Source organism: Bufo gargarizans, chromosome 4 (assembly GCF_014858855.1).
Source record: "Bufo gargarizans isolate SCDJY-AF-19 chromosome 4, ASM1485885v1, whole genome shotgun sequence".
Classification (NCBI taxonomy): domain Eukaryota; kingdom Metazoa; phylum Chordata; class Amphibia; order Anura; family Bufonidae; genus Bufo; species Bufo gargarizans.
In genome coordinates, this window is record NC_058083.1 from 256,130,733 (window position 1) to 256,147,233 (window position 16,501).

General features: G+C 40.0%; 1 protein-coding gene across 1 annotated transcript in view; it reads right to left on the reverse strand.

Annotated features, from left to right (window-relative positions):
• Window positions 1-16,501, reverse strand: part of MCHR2 (melanin concentrating hormone receptor 2) — a 517,075-nt gene that overhangs the window by 91,155 nt on the left and 409,419 nt on the right. The window contains exons 6-7 of the mRNA XM_044291586.1: window positions 6,692-6,886; window positions 924-1,043 (exon numbers count right to left, since the gene is read on the reverse strand). Coding sequence (XP_044147521.1) covers window positions 924-1,043; window positions 6,692-6,886 — 315 coding nt within the window. The remainder of the gene's footprint in view (window positions 1-923; window positions 1,044-6,691; window positions 6,887-16,501) is intronic.

The window sequence follows — 16,501 nt, forward strand, 5'->3', positions numbered from 1 at the left end:
TCAAACCATAGAAAAGAAAAAAAAAAAAAGGCTGCAGCACATGCAGATGGTGAAAAAACTGTGTTGTCCTTTATTCACCCATATGGCGACATTTCAGTCCTCTTACTGGGACTGTTCTCAAGCCCAGTACGAGGACTGAAACATCGCTAAATGGGTGAATAAAGGACAGCACATTTTTTTTCACCATCTGGATGTGCTGCAGCCTTTCTTCTATCTATATATATATATATATATATATATATATATATATATATATATGAGAAAAAAAAGAGAAAAAAAGAGAAGAAAAAAGAGGACTGCACTCCAAATTGTGATGAAAATCCAAGCTGTTTTATTCACCCATAGTATGGCAAATCTTGCGACGTTTCAGCTCATACGAGCCTTCCGAGGCTCGTATGAGCTGTCCTCTTTTTTCTCTTTTATACTATTGGGGATTGCCGTCACCCCCTTTTGGACTTTGCACCCATTCTCAGGTTGGTGCTCCCATTGGACTTTCTCTTTTTTATATATATATATATATATATATATATATATATATATATATATATATATATAATATATATATATTTAAATTTTGCAGCTCTATTTTATAGTCATACATTTTTATAATAATTTTTATCACAATTTGGGGTCTTATACCATATATATAAAACAAGGTTTCATGTCTGATGATAATGTGGGTGTCCCAGTAATTTATTCTCTATACTTTTCCTCTACACAAATAGCCCCACAAAACTACCAATTCTGCCTGCAGAGAGCAGCAGTAGCTGGCACAAATCATAAACGATAGTCTAGTAATACACTACAAGTTTTCTAATATATATTCTATATGATTATTTAGTTGTACATTGATTACAGCTTTTTTGCTAACTTACCTGTAAAAGAAAATGGAAGTGTAGATTCAATAAAGGTTTTCAACTTACCGCCCTGCTGTCTTATTCTGATGATACATCTCCCAGGTGTAACACAAAATTAATATGTAGCAGGCTACTATTAGTGGTAAGGGGAAGAAGAATGTTGTGATTGTCAAGTACAGCGTGTACCTGAAAATGATAAAAACACAGAATGGTATTCATTTCTGTTGCACATAAAAGTAAATCTCCGTATTGGAGCTGCTGTACATTTGATCAAATGTAATTCAATTATTAGGAGTATTGTAACGGGGGCAATATACATTACATATTTGTCAGCCATTGAGTGTGCATGCTTATTACAGTAGAAAAACAGCAATAAGCCAGTGCCACACACCATTGGCAGTTGCTTATCGCCTGCTACAACAAAATAAATTCAACATGTCCAATCTCTTTTGACTGTCATATCCACTATCGGGGGAAGAGTCAGCAGTTCCATGCTCATGAGATTTCTAATCACATTGATTAGGCTGACTTTTCTTTCTTGTGTATGGTCAGCTATAAATCAAACTCAAGCAGAGCATAACAGAAGTTATAAAATGAAATGCTTGCCACCAAGGATCAGATTGGTGGGGGTCAGCTGTTTTGGGCAACTGCCAGTACTAGAAACTATACAGGGGAAGAAAGGCCCCCTTCACTCTCTAGTTTGTGGCACCAATGTACTGTAGTTCAGTTCCCATTTACCTGAATGTTGGCTGCAGGGGCGTTGCTAGAGTCTCAAAAGATCTGGGGCCCAAGCACCAATGCATATGGCCCAATTCTCTAAGTTGGACAACTTCACCCCCCCCCCCCCCCCAGCAAATACTAGCACTGAAGACATTGTACTGTACTTGCCTTACAGCAGCACATACCTTTTCCATTCGGTCCGGACAACTTCTCTAAGGACGCCTCGTCTCTGCACAGTGTGACACACGGACATTTTAGCTTCCTTACTTTTCTGTACCCCTAAATACTATCCTTAAGAAAAATGCGCTCATTAGTAATACTGCCCCCTACTGGACCCAACTGTGATAATGCTCCACAAGAGTGCCCTCATTAGTAATACTGCCCCCTTCAGTGCCTCCAACCATGAGAACACTCCCCAAGAGTGCCTACATTATTAGAAGAGCCCTCCAGTATTAATAATACCCTCACAGAGCCACCAGTAGAAATAAGGCCCCCCTATTGTCCCCCCAGTGGTAATAAAGCTCTCTACAGACCTCTCAGTAGTAATAAGGACCCCCATAGTACTCTTAGTAGAAATAAGGCAGATCTATAAGTCCCTTCTATAGAGCCCCCAGTAGTAATAAGAATGCCTAATGTCCCCTGGATTTAAAATGCCCCTACAGTGCCCCCAGTATTTATATCTCCCCCTACTGTTAGGCCCCTTTCACACGAGTGAGTATTCCGCGCGGGTGCGATGCGTGAGTTGAACGCATTGCACCCGCACTGAATCCTGACCCATTCATTTCTATGGGGCTGTTCACATGAGCGGTGATTTTCACGCATCACTTATGCGTTGCGTGAAAATCGCAGCATGCTCCTCTTTGTGCGTTGCGGTGCGATAATCCACGCAACGCAGGCCCCATAGAAGTGAATGGGGTTGCGTGAAAATCGCAAGCATCCGCAAGCAAGTGCGGATGCGGTGCGATTTTCACGCATGGGTTCTAGGTGACAGTCTAGTCACTGTATTATTTTCCCTTATAACATGGTTATAAGGGAAAATAATAGCATTCTGACTACAGAATGCATAGTATAATAGTGCTGGAAGGGTTAAAAAAATAAAAAAGTTAACTCACCTTATGCTCTTGTTCGCGTAGTTCGTTCCCGGTCTGTTCTTTGCTAGCTGTGGGCTTGGGCTGAATGACCTGTGGTGACGTCAGATCACATGCTCCAATCACATGGTCCATCACCATGGTGATGGAGCATGTGATCTGACGTCATCAAAGGTCCTTTAGCCCAAGCCCACAGCTAGCAAAGAACAGACCGGGAACGAACTACGCGAACAAGAGGATAAGGCGAGTTAACTTTTTTATTTTTTTTAACCCTTCCAGCACTATTATACTATGCATTCTGTAGTCAGAATGCTATTATTTTCCCTTATAACCATGTTATAAGGGAAAATAATACAATCTTCAGAACATCAATCCCAAGCCCGAACTTCTGTGAAGAAGTTCGGGTTTGGGTACCAAACATGCGCGATTTTTCTCACACGAGTGCAAAACGCATGACAATGTTTTGCACTCGCGCGGAAAAATCGTGCATTTTCCCGCAACGCACCCGCCTCTTATCCGGGCAAAAAACATGACGCCCGTGTGAAAGAGGCCTTAAAACGCTTAAAGTGCCCCCTGTAGTTATATTTCTCTGTTTAGTTTCCATAGAAATTATAATACCTCAGCACCACCGCCATACAGACCCGTGTAAATAACACTATTTCCCTCCCTCCGCCATAGAGTCCCATATAAATACAATCATACCATCTCTACAGCCCCCTCTAATATACAGTCCCATGTAAATAACATCCCTCTCTATCTACAGCCCCCTCTAAAATACCGTCCCATGTAAATAACATTACACAATCTCTCCTTCCCCTTCCAATATACAGTCCCATGTAAATAACATCACCTCCTCAATATTCAGTCCCATATAAATAACATCACTCCCTCCCCCAGACACCTTCAACATACAGTCCCATGTAAATACAATCTCCTCCTCCCTAGCCACCTCCAACATGCAGTCCCATATAAATAACATTACCCCTTAACATTCAATCCCATGTAAATAATGTCACTCCCTCCCACAGCTGCCTTCAACATGCAGTCCCATATAAATAACATTAACCCTCAACATACAGCCCATGTAAATAACATCACCCTACCCCAGCCACGTCCAAATGTCAGTCCCATGTAATTTACATCACTCCACCTCACTGTCCCATATCAATAACTTCCTTCCCTTCAGCCCTAACATACAGTCCTAGTTAAATAACTACAACTCCCAACATTGCTCTGCCTCTCACACTGAGTAATCTTCACTTACCTCTCCTCATGTAGCAGACCTCACCTCAGCCTCTTCCCAGGGCTTTTCTTCACTGCTGAGCCGTCCTCTCCTGAACTGGTCACATGATGGTGACATCATCTCAGGTCCTTTTCAGTTACTGCATTTAGAACTGATCACATGACCTGTGATGTCATCACAGGTCCTTCAGCTCTTGCAGTGCATTAGATTAAAATGTATTGCTGTGCTGTGGACGGCAATGCAGTTATATCTACCAGGCAGGCTGTACATTTGGGGCCTGGGATAAAACATAAGGGGCCCAGGCCCCGAACGTTTTGACCTAGCAACGCCCCTGGTCGGCTGTAATGCAGTAGCATGGCAAGGCTTATACACAGTGGACTGAACCTTGTGCTCCTGGCTCAATCCAGTGGCTAGCTTCCAACAACGGTGGCTGCCCAAAACCTCTAACCATTGTGTGTGCGGGATGCCGGATCACTTCTGATATGATATTGATGACCTATGCTGAGGATAGACCACCAGTATCTAAGTAAAAAAAAAAAAAACTTTAAAAATTCCTTTTAACTAGAAAAATCCCTACACAGTCACACAAATAATGCTCAATTACACTATTGTTCTTTTAATTGTAAGTACATATGCGCATACTTTAGTTTTTTTGTAGTACTTGTCACATTAGGCTACTTTCACACTTGTGGCAGAGTGATCCGGTAAGCAGTTCCTTCACCGGAACTGCCTGCCGGATCCAGCAAAACGTATGCCAACTGATGGCATTTGTAAGACTGATCAGGATCCTGATCAGTCTGAAAAATGCCTGATCCGTCTTACAAATGCATTGAAATGCCAGATCCATCCTTCTGGTGTCATCTGGAAAAACGGATGCAGCATTTATTTTTTTCACCCTTTTTTCAGTCTGCGCATGCGCAGACCGGAAGGACGGGTCCGGCATTTTGAATGCCAGATCCGGCAATAATACATTCCTATGGAAAAAAATGCCAGATCCGGGATTCAGGCAAGTGTTTAGTTTTTTGGGCCGGAGATAAAACCGTAGCATGCAACTGAAGACATCCTGATGCATCCTGAACGAATTGCTTTCCAATTAGAATGCATGGAGATAAAACTGATCAGTTCTTTTCCTGTATAGCGCCCCTAGGACCGAACTCTATGCCGGAAAAGAAAAACTCTAGTGTGAAAGTACCTTTTGCAATGTAAGGCTGCATGCACACGATCGTGCCGTTTTTTTGTGGTTCGCAAAAAATGGAAGCCGTCCGTGTGCCTTCCGCAATTTGCGGAAAGGAACGGCGGCCCATTGTAGACATGCCTATTCTAGTCCGCAAAACGGACAAGAATAGGACATGCTATATTTCTTTTGCGGGGCCACAAATGGGTCAGCACCCAAGCTGCAAAAACTGCGGCTCGGATGCGGACCCGAAAAACTGTTGTGTGCATGAGGCCTTATACATATACAACTACATAATATCAATAATGCATAACAGCTGTACCTGTAATACTTTGTATTTGTACCATAATACTTTGTATTAATACCAGTGAATGTATTAAAATGTAAAGTTTGGGGAATTTATTCTTTCTAAACTTTTCCATTTGTGAACAAGGGAAAAAATGTCTAATGTTTCATCGAATCAGAATTGTATTTCCTCGAAGTGATGATTAATAAAACTGAATGCTTTCATTTGGTTATTCTATTCACTAGAAATTCAACAGACATCATAAATTCTAAACTAAACTATTTTATTGCAGTCATAACTGTTTCATTATAAAACAAATGTACTAATTTGGTAATTCACTAATTACCTACCCATTCCCAAGACGAGTAGCAGAAATTGTGTTTGCTCAAGATTAAGGCCTTATGCACACGGCCATAGCCTTATTGAGGACCGCAAACAGCAGGTCCGCAATACACGGAGGCAAGTAACCACAAGAAATTACATCAGCAAATAACATTTATCATGAAGACAACATTAATACTAATACACTTACTAATGTATTGTGATTGTCCATATTGCCTCCTTTGCTAGCTCAATTAATTTTTTCATCTCATTATACACTGCTCGTTTCAAGGGGTTATGGCCAATGCTGCAGCATAGACACGAGGACAGGATCTGCTGCGCATGTGCACCTATGTACGATCCTACGGTTCCGGCCACCAGAGAGGCTGGTACTTTTTCCTATAGAGTGCAAGTGCAGTAACCGCTACTTACATTAGTAAGTGCATTATATTAAAGGGGTTGTCTCCTCATGGACGGGGACCCGCACCTATATCGAGAATGGATCCCTGCAAGTGAATGAGGACACACTGTGCATACGCAGCCACCCTCCATTCATTTTCTAAGGGGCCGGCGAAAATAGCTTGGCTATTTCTATGGGGCTGTTTCCATTGACCCCATAGAAATGAATGGGAGTGGGGGTGGTGCATGCTCGGTAAGCTCCCATTCACTTCTATCGAAAGGCGGCTTGGTGATGGCCAGACCGGAGTCCTCCAGCCACCACCTTGCGGGGCTCCGTTCTCAATATAGGTGCGTTTCCCAGTGGTGGGGCCCGCACCTATAAGACAATGGGGGCATATTCTAGCAATATACCCCCATTGTCCATGATGAGACAATACTTTTAAGTTTATCTACATAATAAATACAATTTTCTGGTGAGAATACCCCATTAGAGAAAAGTCATGAAAGTAATAGCTCAATTAAGAGAAAACATGTTAAGGTACTACTTAAAAAATTATAGTCTTATTTACAACACGGTTGCTGATTTAATGTTCTCAAACTTACCAGAGAACATCACTTGGTGTTGTAAGATCAAACGCACAACTTTCCAACCCATCTTTGAACTGAATAACCTTGGAATAGACCCAGACAGGAAACACAACTACAAAAGATGCTGCCCACAGAAGTATGTTAACACGGATCGTTTTTGAAATTGTCCTCAAACTTGTAAGACGAAAAGGCTGGACAAGAGCCATATATCTGTAACATAAAATGATGATATATAATGATAAAACATATGCCATTCTACATAATATAGTGCACCAATAGTTGTATACTTTTCAGATTCAATTAAAACAACACATATATGTATATTAGTACATGTCATTGAAACCTAGTACATGTCATTGAAATGAGGCTCAGTGAGCTGAAATCCACTTGTAAGAGGGGCAGAAACGGCACCTTTAAGCATCAGATCTATTTAGTTCATAGTTAGGAGGCTTCTGTATTCAATTTATTCTGCTGACAGCTCTATCTCTATTGATAGGATAGATGGTAGATTCATCCATGTGTGCTTAGAGAACTTAGTTCAGTGACTGCAAAGCTAAATGTAAAGATTTCCTATGCACAGATAAATTACAAATAGACTTGCAAAAAGTTAACATTTCCCCAAATATATTTTTTGTAGTACTATTAACATCTATCTGAAATACATATATATATATATATATACACCGGAGAACTGCATGACAGAGACGATGACGCGAACCTGGGCATGCGCAGTGGATGAACAGAGACGCTCAAGGATACACGATGCTGTAAGCGGACGCCATTTCATCGAGAGGTGCGATATCTACGATCTCCGTCCAATGTATTATTCACTCTATTGTATACACTGTATAAATCTATAGTAATTTTTTATATATGATTAGCACACAGGGAGAAAGTCCCTGAGCTGTATATCTTTCATACACTTGTATAATTATGCACTTGCACTTTATTCATATGCCTCACATGTGTTTGATTTACCTATGATTGTAACCAGAATACGATTGGTCAGTCACTTTAGACATGCCTTTATATGTCGCCATTTTCACTGTTTCTATGCTGGAAGAAGGCTCTTGTGAGCCGAAACGTCGCAAAGTTGCCATACTATGGGTGAATAAAGCCTCACAGAATTTCACTTTTATCCGGAGTGCAGTCCTATCTTTCTTCAGATATATATATATATATATATATATATATATATATATATACACAGAATGAGGCAGCACTCCAGGTAAAATGAAGAAAGTGGATCCTTTATTCCCCTCTGTGCAACGTTTCAACCGTCTCAATGCGGTCTTTCTCAAGCATATCAAAATGGTGTCATACACGGGTATATATACCCACAATCCATAGCAAACAAATAAAAGTGACAATTATACAATACTGAGTGTAATTAAGTGAAAAAACAATATAGGGTATATCAAAACTAACGTGATTTATAAATCACGTTAGTTTTAATATACCCTATATTGTTTTTTCACTTAATTACACTCAGTATTGTATAATTGTCACTTTTATTTGTTTGCTATGGATTGTGGGTATATATACACCCGTGTATGACACCATTTTGATATGCTTGAGAAAGACCGCATTGAGACGGTTGAAACGTTGCACAGAGGGGAATAAAGGATCCACTTTCTTCATTTTACCTGGAGTGCTGCCTCATTCTTTGGATACTATATATATATATATATATATATATATATATATATATATATATATTCGCAAATATTTTTTTGAATATTCGTCGAATATTCGAAAATTCACTATTTTTTTTTCTAAAAAAATCAGCAAGGTAATGATTGTGTAATATGCAAATTTTCGTAATTCGAATTTTTATTGCGAATTTTTCAACTTGCAACTATTAGACAAAGAAGATTATAGCACTATATTAGCTAAATTGCTCTATTTGATTTTTTGGGATATTCGCTATATTGCTATAACTTAGTCTTTTCGAATATTCATAATATTCTAAAACAAGAATATATAGCAATATAGCGAATATTCAAAAAAAAAACTAATATAGAGCAATTTAGCTAATATAGTGCTATAATCTTTTTTTTATAGTTGAAATTTTTTTCCAATCTGAACTTCAGATGGGAAAAAAATTACAACTATTAGACAAAGAAGATTATAGCACTACATTAGCTAAATTGCTCTATATTCATTTTTTTCGAATATTCACTATATTGCTATAATTTCATTTTTTTGAATATTTGTAATATTCTAAAACAAGAATATATAGCAATATAGTGAATATTCGAAAAAACGAATATAGAGAAATTTAGCTATTATAGTGCTATAATCTTCTTTCTCTAATAGTTATAATTTTTTTCTCATCTGAAGTTCAGATTGAAATAAAAATCACAACTATAAAAAAAAAACTGATTATAGCACTATATTAGCTAAATTGCTCTGTATTTGTTTTTTTTCGAATATTCACTATATTGCTATAACTTAGTTTTTTCGAATATTCGTAATATTCTAAAACAAGAATATATAGCGAATATTCGAAAAAATGAATATAGAGCAAAATTCGCAAACACTACTACTCCTAAAGTCAAGTATATTGCAGCCTTCTTATTGGCCCACAAGCTAGAAGCAGGAAGGGATCATGTGTACTGATAAAAAAAAAAAAAAAAAAAAAAATAAAATCTGAAAAAAATTAGAATATTCAAAATTACGAATATAACTATATTCAAAATATTCGCAAATTTTCAAAGTACCTATATTCTCGATAAAAATTTGAAATTCAAATATTCGTGATCAACACTATTCATGACTATGAAAATTGTAGATTCACACTGAAGGCATCAAAACTATGAATTAACACATGTGGAATTATATACATAACAAAAAAGTGTGAAACAACTGAAAATATGTCATATAATAGGTTCTTCAAAGTAGCCACCTTTTGCTTTGATTACTGCTTTGCACACTCTTGGCATTCTCTTGATGAGCTTCAAGAGGTAGTCACCTGAAATGGTTTTCACTTCACAGGTGTGCCCTGTCAAGTTTAATAAGTGGTATTTCTTGCCTTATAAATGGGGTTGGGACCATCAGTTGCGTTGTGGAGAAGTCAGGTGGATACACAGCTGATAGTCCTACTGAATAGACTGTTAGAATTTGTATTATGGCAAGAAAAAAGCAGCTAACTAAAGAAAAATGAGTGGCCATCTTTACTTTAAGAAATGAAGGTCAGTCAGTCCGAAAAATTGGGAAAACTTTGAAAATGTCCCCAAGTGCAGTCACAAAAACCATCAAGCGCTACAAAGAAACTGGCTCACATGCGGACCGCCCCAGGAAAGGAAGACCAAGAGTCACCTCTGCTGCGGAGGATAAGTTCATCCGAGTCACCAGCCTCAGAAATCGCAGGTTAACAGCAGCTCAGATTAGAGACCAGGTCAATGCCACACAGAGTTCTAGCAGCAGACACATCTCTAGAACAACTGTTAAGAGGAGACTGTGTGAATCAGGCCTTCATGGTAGAATATCTGCTAGGAAACCACTGCTAAGGACAGGCAACAAGCAGAAGAGACTTGTTTGGGCTAAAGAACACAAGGAATCGATATTAGACCAGTGGAAATCTGTGCTTTGGTCTGATGAGTCCAAATTTGAGATCTTTGGTTCCAACCACCGTGTCTTTGTGCGACGCAGAAAAGGTGAACGGATGGACTCTACATGCCTCGTTCCCACCGTGAAGCATGGAGGAGGAGGAGGTGTGATGTGTGGGGGTGCTTTGCTGGTGAAATTATTCAAATTTGAAGTCATACTGAACCAGCATGGCTACCACAGCATCTTGCAGCGGCATGCTATTCCATCCTGTTTGCGTTTAGTTGGACCATCATTTATTTTTCAACAGGACAATGACCCCAAACACACCTCCAGGCTGTGTAAGGGCTATTTGACCATGAAGGAGAGTGATGGAGTGCTGCGCCAGATGACCTGGCCTCCACAGTCACCGGACCTGAACCCAATCGAGATGGTTTGGGGTGAGCTGGACCACAGGGTGAAGGAAAAAGGGCCCACAAGTGCTAAGCATCTCTGGGAACTCCTTCAAGACTGTTGGAAGACCATTTCAGGTGACTACCTCTTGAAGCTCATTAAGAGAATGCCAAGAGTGTGCAAAGCAGTAATCAAAGCAAAAGGTGGCTACTTTGAAGAACCTAGAATATGACATATTTTCAGTTGTTTCACACTTTGTGTTATGTTTATAATTCCACATGTGTTAATTCATAGTTTTGATGCCTGCAGTGTGAATCTACAATTTTCATAGTCATGAAAATAAAGAAAACTCTTTGAATGAAGGGGTGTCCAAACTTTTGGTCTGTACTGTGTATATATCTATAAAAAAGGAGTGCCAAAATAATTTAAGATAAAGGATATCTCAAGAACAATCTTTGAATTAATATTAGAAAAATCATTTGATTTATACGCATTCTTTTAGAATATTCTTAGAAATTCGTAGAATATTCTTAGAAACCCTTGAACCTTTTCATACTTTCCAACATTTGAAGTTAACTTTCCCATTACGCTGAAAAGTAATACCATGGGCAACAGCAAAAATAAAAGCAGCCTGGGGGGTGCACATAATAGCATTTGTGAGGTTAAGTCTTTGCTTTATGATGTTAAGTCAAATTTATGAAATGGCTCACAGTCATAATATATTTGGAGCATGTGCAATGTGATGTTATACACCAATGTCTATAAAAGGGGTTGGCTGACATGGAGATGTGAATTTTTTGCAACTTTTACAAATGTTGCAATTAGTAAATGTGTTTTCTAACATTTCTAAAATCAAAACAAGTCTTCAAACATAAACTGAAAAGTGGCAATTAAGGCACTAGTGGGTAAATGTCACTGAATTTTGCAAAAGCTTGCAAAAATTCATGCAACAAAATACCACCAAAACCAGAATTAAATAGAATGATAAGGATATGCCCACACAATTGTATTGAAGGTGCCACATGGCCATTAACAGGCAGCTGCAGCCGAATTAGCTGTGCAGTTCTCAACTGCAGCTGGCCACAACTCGATCAGTTAGCTCACAACCATGTTGTGTGGTTGTGATCCAAACAGGATCCAGAGGAAGCGTGGCGAAAAGTACGTTGGGGTTTGTTTGGCCCCCCCCCCCCAGCTCCTCATCTGTATACCATGAGTGTCCTTGTGCCATATATGTATTATTTTTGGAAATATGCCTAGTGTCTTTTAGTTTAGATCATGTTTGGACTTTATGTGGTGATGTAGCATTCAGTGCCCCCTTACTTGTGTATATATATTTATGATACGGTAGCATATTGGGGAATGTACTATGACACCACATGATTGGACAAGGCATTGTTTTTGGCAATGATATATTATAATTGGACAATGCAAGGTGATTTAAGGACTGGGGGGTATCACGCTATTGGAGTAACTAATTGCAATGGGTGAGCATTTTTCTGCATCAATTTTTCTATTGTTGATATTTGTGTGTAATATGTCTTTATATGAGACACAATAAAGATGTTTTCTGTATTGTATGTGGGGTGTCTGTGATTCAGTTTTGTAGATATGTTTCCACACATAGTCATTTGTTATATGGTAATTTTTGTTTGGTTTGCTAATTCTCCGAGATGTTTTGAACAAAATCCTTGCCAAGTTCCTTCAAAAACTGTGTGCAACTGTACGTAGAATAACTGATGCAATTGAAGGCAAATGTGATCACATCAATCATTGTTTTGATTTAGATTTTTCTTTCATTTACTTTGGATTTTTTTTTATTTAAAATATAATATTAACACTGTTTTTGAAAGCATTCTTACTTTGCATCGTTTTCCATGATGCTTGTTTAAAACTATAATGGAGAACAATATATTATGCACAATAGTCTGTGATCAACTGATTTCACGTTGATTTTTTTATTTTTTAAATGGTCAGGTCCAGTACTCTACAACTCAATACTCTATAACTGAAATTTTAAAATTAAAATATAAATATTTTTATTAAAAAAGGGCAGTTGGACAGAGTCCACTACAGTTTATGGTTAGTAAGTATAATGCATTGCTCACCAATATGTCAGGCACACTAATCTGTGATTAACTGAATTAAGAAAAAAATACACTCTGAAATGTATTGTGTTTTATTTTTTTTTCCTTTCACTATCAGCACCAGGATTAATATTGTAAAAGATATGTTGCGATTGTGAATTATGTGATGAAGATTGGGACATTGGAGGCATTCACATTACTAATAAATTGAGTATTTGTTTTTTTTTTAATGCTGCAGCTCTCAATACAATGGTTTCCAGGGTAACTGAAGCAGCCTAAGTTATACAATTCCACACTGACTCCTTACTTGTGTATAAAACCTCTGTGCAGTGGAGTGCGCACACAATGCTGCAGAGCGATCTGTGCTTGCAGGGAGTGCTGGAGGTAATCTGATCATCAGGAATGGGAAAGGTGAGTAGTTACTGTTTCTTTTTATTTTATTAACACAGGGCATTACTACTGTGAAGGGGCACAGAGAGGTCATTATTACTGTGAATGGTGTACAGAGAGGGCATTACTGCTGTGAAGGGGGCACAGAGAAGGCATTACTACTGTGAGTGGGTACATAGAATGCATTACTACTCTGAAGGGGCATAGCAACTGATATGGGAGCACAGAGAAAGCATATCTACTGTGAGGGGACACAAAGAGGGCATAACTACTTTGAGTGTGGCACAGTGAAGGCATAACTGCTGTGGGGGGGGTACAATAAGGGCATAATTACTGTGAGGGGGCACAATGAGGGCATAATTACGGTGAGGGGGTACAGAGAATAACTACTGTGAGTGGGGCACCATGCAGGCATAATTACTGTTAAGGGGCACACAGAGGGCATAACTACTGTTAATTGGGCACAATGAGGGCTTAAATACTGTGAAGGGTCACTGATTAGCCATAACTACTTTAAAGGGGTCCAAAGAGGGCATAACTACCGTAAGGGGGCACAATGAGAGCATAACTACAGTGATGGGGCAAAATAAAAGGATAACTACTGTGAAAAGGGCACAATGTGGACATAACTACTGTGAAGGGGTATAGAGAAGGCAAAACTACTGTGAGGGGGCAATAAGGCATAAATACTGCAAAGGGGCAAAGAGAGGACATAACTACTGTGAGGGGGGCACAATGACGGCATAACTACTGTGAGGGAGGCACAAAGAAGGGATAATTACTCCGAGAGGGTACAGTATAGACATAACTGCTGTGAAGGGAGCACAAAGAACACAGGAGCACTACTGTGAGGGGGCACAATGTGGGCAAAACTACTGTGAAGGGGCAAAATTAAGGTATAGCTACTGTGAGGGGGCGCAATGTGGGCAGAACTATTGTAAAGGGGTGAATTTAGGGCACAACTACTATGAAGGCACACAGTGAGGGCAGTAATACTGTGAGGAGGCACAATAGGGGTATAACTACTGTGAGGGGGCACAATGTTTTAAAATATAGGTAGCAGTGCGAAAGAGAAAAGACCCGCCCCAGGTTCTAATCACCTTAGGCACGGCACTGTCTCTCTGTCAATTAATAATAAAAAATATGACTAGCTATTGTAATCTCTTCACTGTGTGAGAACTAGAGATGGCCTTGCGGCGGTCGTTTCGCGGCGATCTTTGCTCGTTCGCGATTCGCCGAACATGCAAACATATGCCTATATTTGCACGTGCCATATTTTTTTTTTCTTTTGCATAGCGCCGAAATTTGACCCATGACACATCCATCAGGTGAGATAGGACAGCCAATTGAGATGTTTTAGCACATGGACATACCCCCAGCCCTATAACAGAACCCGATCTGGCAGTCATTTTACATTATGTGTTTTGCCAGTGTAGGGAGAAGTCGCATTTTAGAGCAGGTACAGTTAGGGACACCAAACGCTAGGTAATAGGGCCACAAAAGTCCTTTTAAGGACTGGTATAGGTGTGCTATCGATGGGTGTGATATGCTAATAATATACTTTCTAACATAGAAATTCTATTATAGTGTATTTGTATAGTGCAGCAGTTGTGTGCGGTTCTGCTGCGATAACGCAGCTAGATAGAGGGATAAACGCTATTGGAGTAACTAATTGCAACAGGTGTGATATACCTGTTGCCCCCCAAAAAACAGCTTGAGGGCTGTGATATACCTTCTTCAACAAAATGCTGCTTGAGGGGTGCTATATAACTGTTTCCGCCAAATATTGTTTGAGGGGTGCTATATACCAGTTTACGACAAATACTGATTGAGGGGTGCCATATATCTTCTTCCACAAAATACTGATTAAGGGGTGCTATTGCTATATACCTTCTTCCACCAAATACTGATTGAGTGCTGCAATACACCTGCTTCCACAAAATACTGATTGAGGGGTGCCATATAACCTGTTTCAGCCAAATACTGATTGAAGGGTTTTGCATTTTTGAGGGACCGCGCGTTCCCTATTCAGGAGGTCAAACCTCTTCAATATTGAGGCAACTAAGATTTCTGGCACAGGCAAGTAAATCAGGTCCCCACTATCAGTACACTAGGCACCTGTTGGATAACAAAAAGTTTGCATATAGTGAAGCACTGCAGGTCACCAGGAAATTCCTTGTGTGTTTATACTCACAAGCGCAGCTTGATATGTAGGCACATAATATAGCTCCACGGCTTTCCTTTATCCACGTCTCTTCACCACCACTAAAACAGGGATTCCTCTAATAGTGAAGCACCGCTAGCAAGTGGTTATATAAAAAGTATTTATTATACTCACAAACATATGGTAAAACAAAGCAGTCAGAGCTGTCTTTTTAAAAATCTGCCCAACCCGGGTTTCGCTCCAAGCTTCGTCAGGGCCATCCTTTTTCCAACAAATACTGATTAAGGGCTGCAATATACCTTCTTCCACAAATACTTCTCTTCTCTACGGACTTAGGCAGAGGGTCTGACGACAGTACCCAGATCAGCCCAAGGAGGGTGGTCCCCGCTGCCTACTCCGAAATCTCTAATGGCAGTTGTGGTGAAGATGATGACGTGTCAATGGACGTCACGTGGGTGCCCACAAGAGAGAAAGAGGAGGTGAGTTCAGAGGGAGAGATGGAGCAGAAGATAGATAAGAGAAGGAGGAGAAATATGTAATCTGTGGCACCCGTGTGGATTTGGTGTTATCACCACGGATTGCAAGGAGGCCTGCCTCTTCATCTACTACTCCATCCTCCATCTCCATCCTCAGCTGACTCCTCCTTTTCCACTGTTACCGCCTCTTCCGCTGCACCTTCCCCCCCCCCCCCCAAGCTCCCCAGAATCTATTCGACGAGCCGGGTGAGACATTGCCATGCTGTGCTGCGGCTGTTGTGCCTGGAAGCCAAGAGCCACACCGGTCCTGCACTGCTTTCAGCTCTGCGGCCACAGGCCGATCAGTGGCTAACCCCGCTCAATTTGACAGATGGCAAAGTGGTGTGCGACAACAGTGCCAATCTGCTGAGCATACTGAAACAGGGCAAAATGACACACATGCCGTGCATGGCACACGTCCTGAACTTAGTCGTGCAGTGATTCGTTGCCAAATACCCCGAGGTCCAGGACGTCATGCGGCAGGCCAGGAAAATCTCTGGCCATTTTAGAAGATCTTACACGGCCATGGCTCGCTTTGCTGACGTTCAGCAGCGACACCATTTGCCCGTCATTCAACCTTTATTTACCAGTGGTATATTCTCAAGTTATTTTATGACATTTATTGCTGTCTGCAACGTTTCGGGCCCATTTGGTGCCCTTTGTCAAGCTATAAATGCAAAAAATAAACACAGGACAATATAATTAAAAACAGAAAGGAAAAAATTCATAT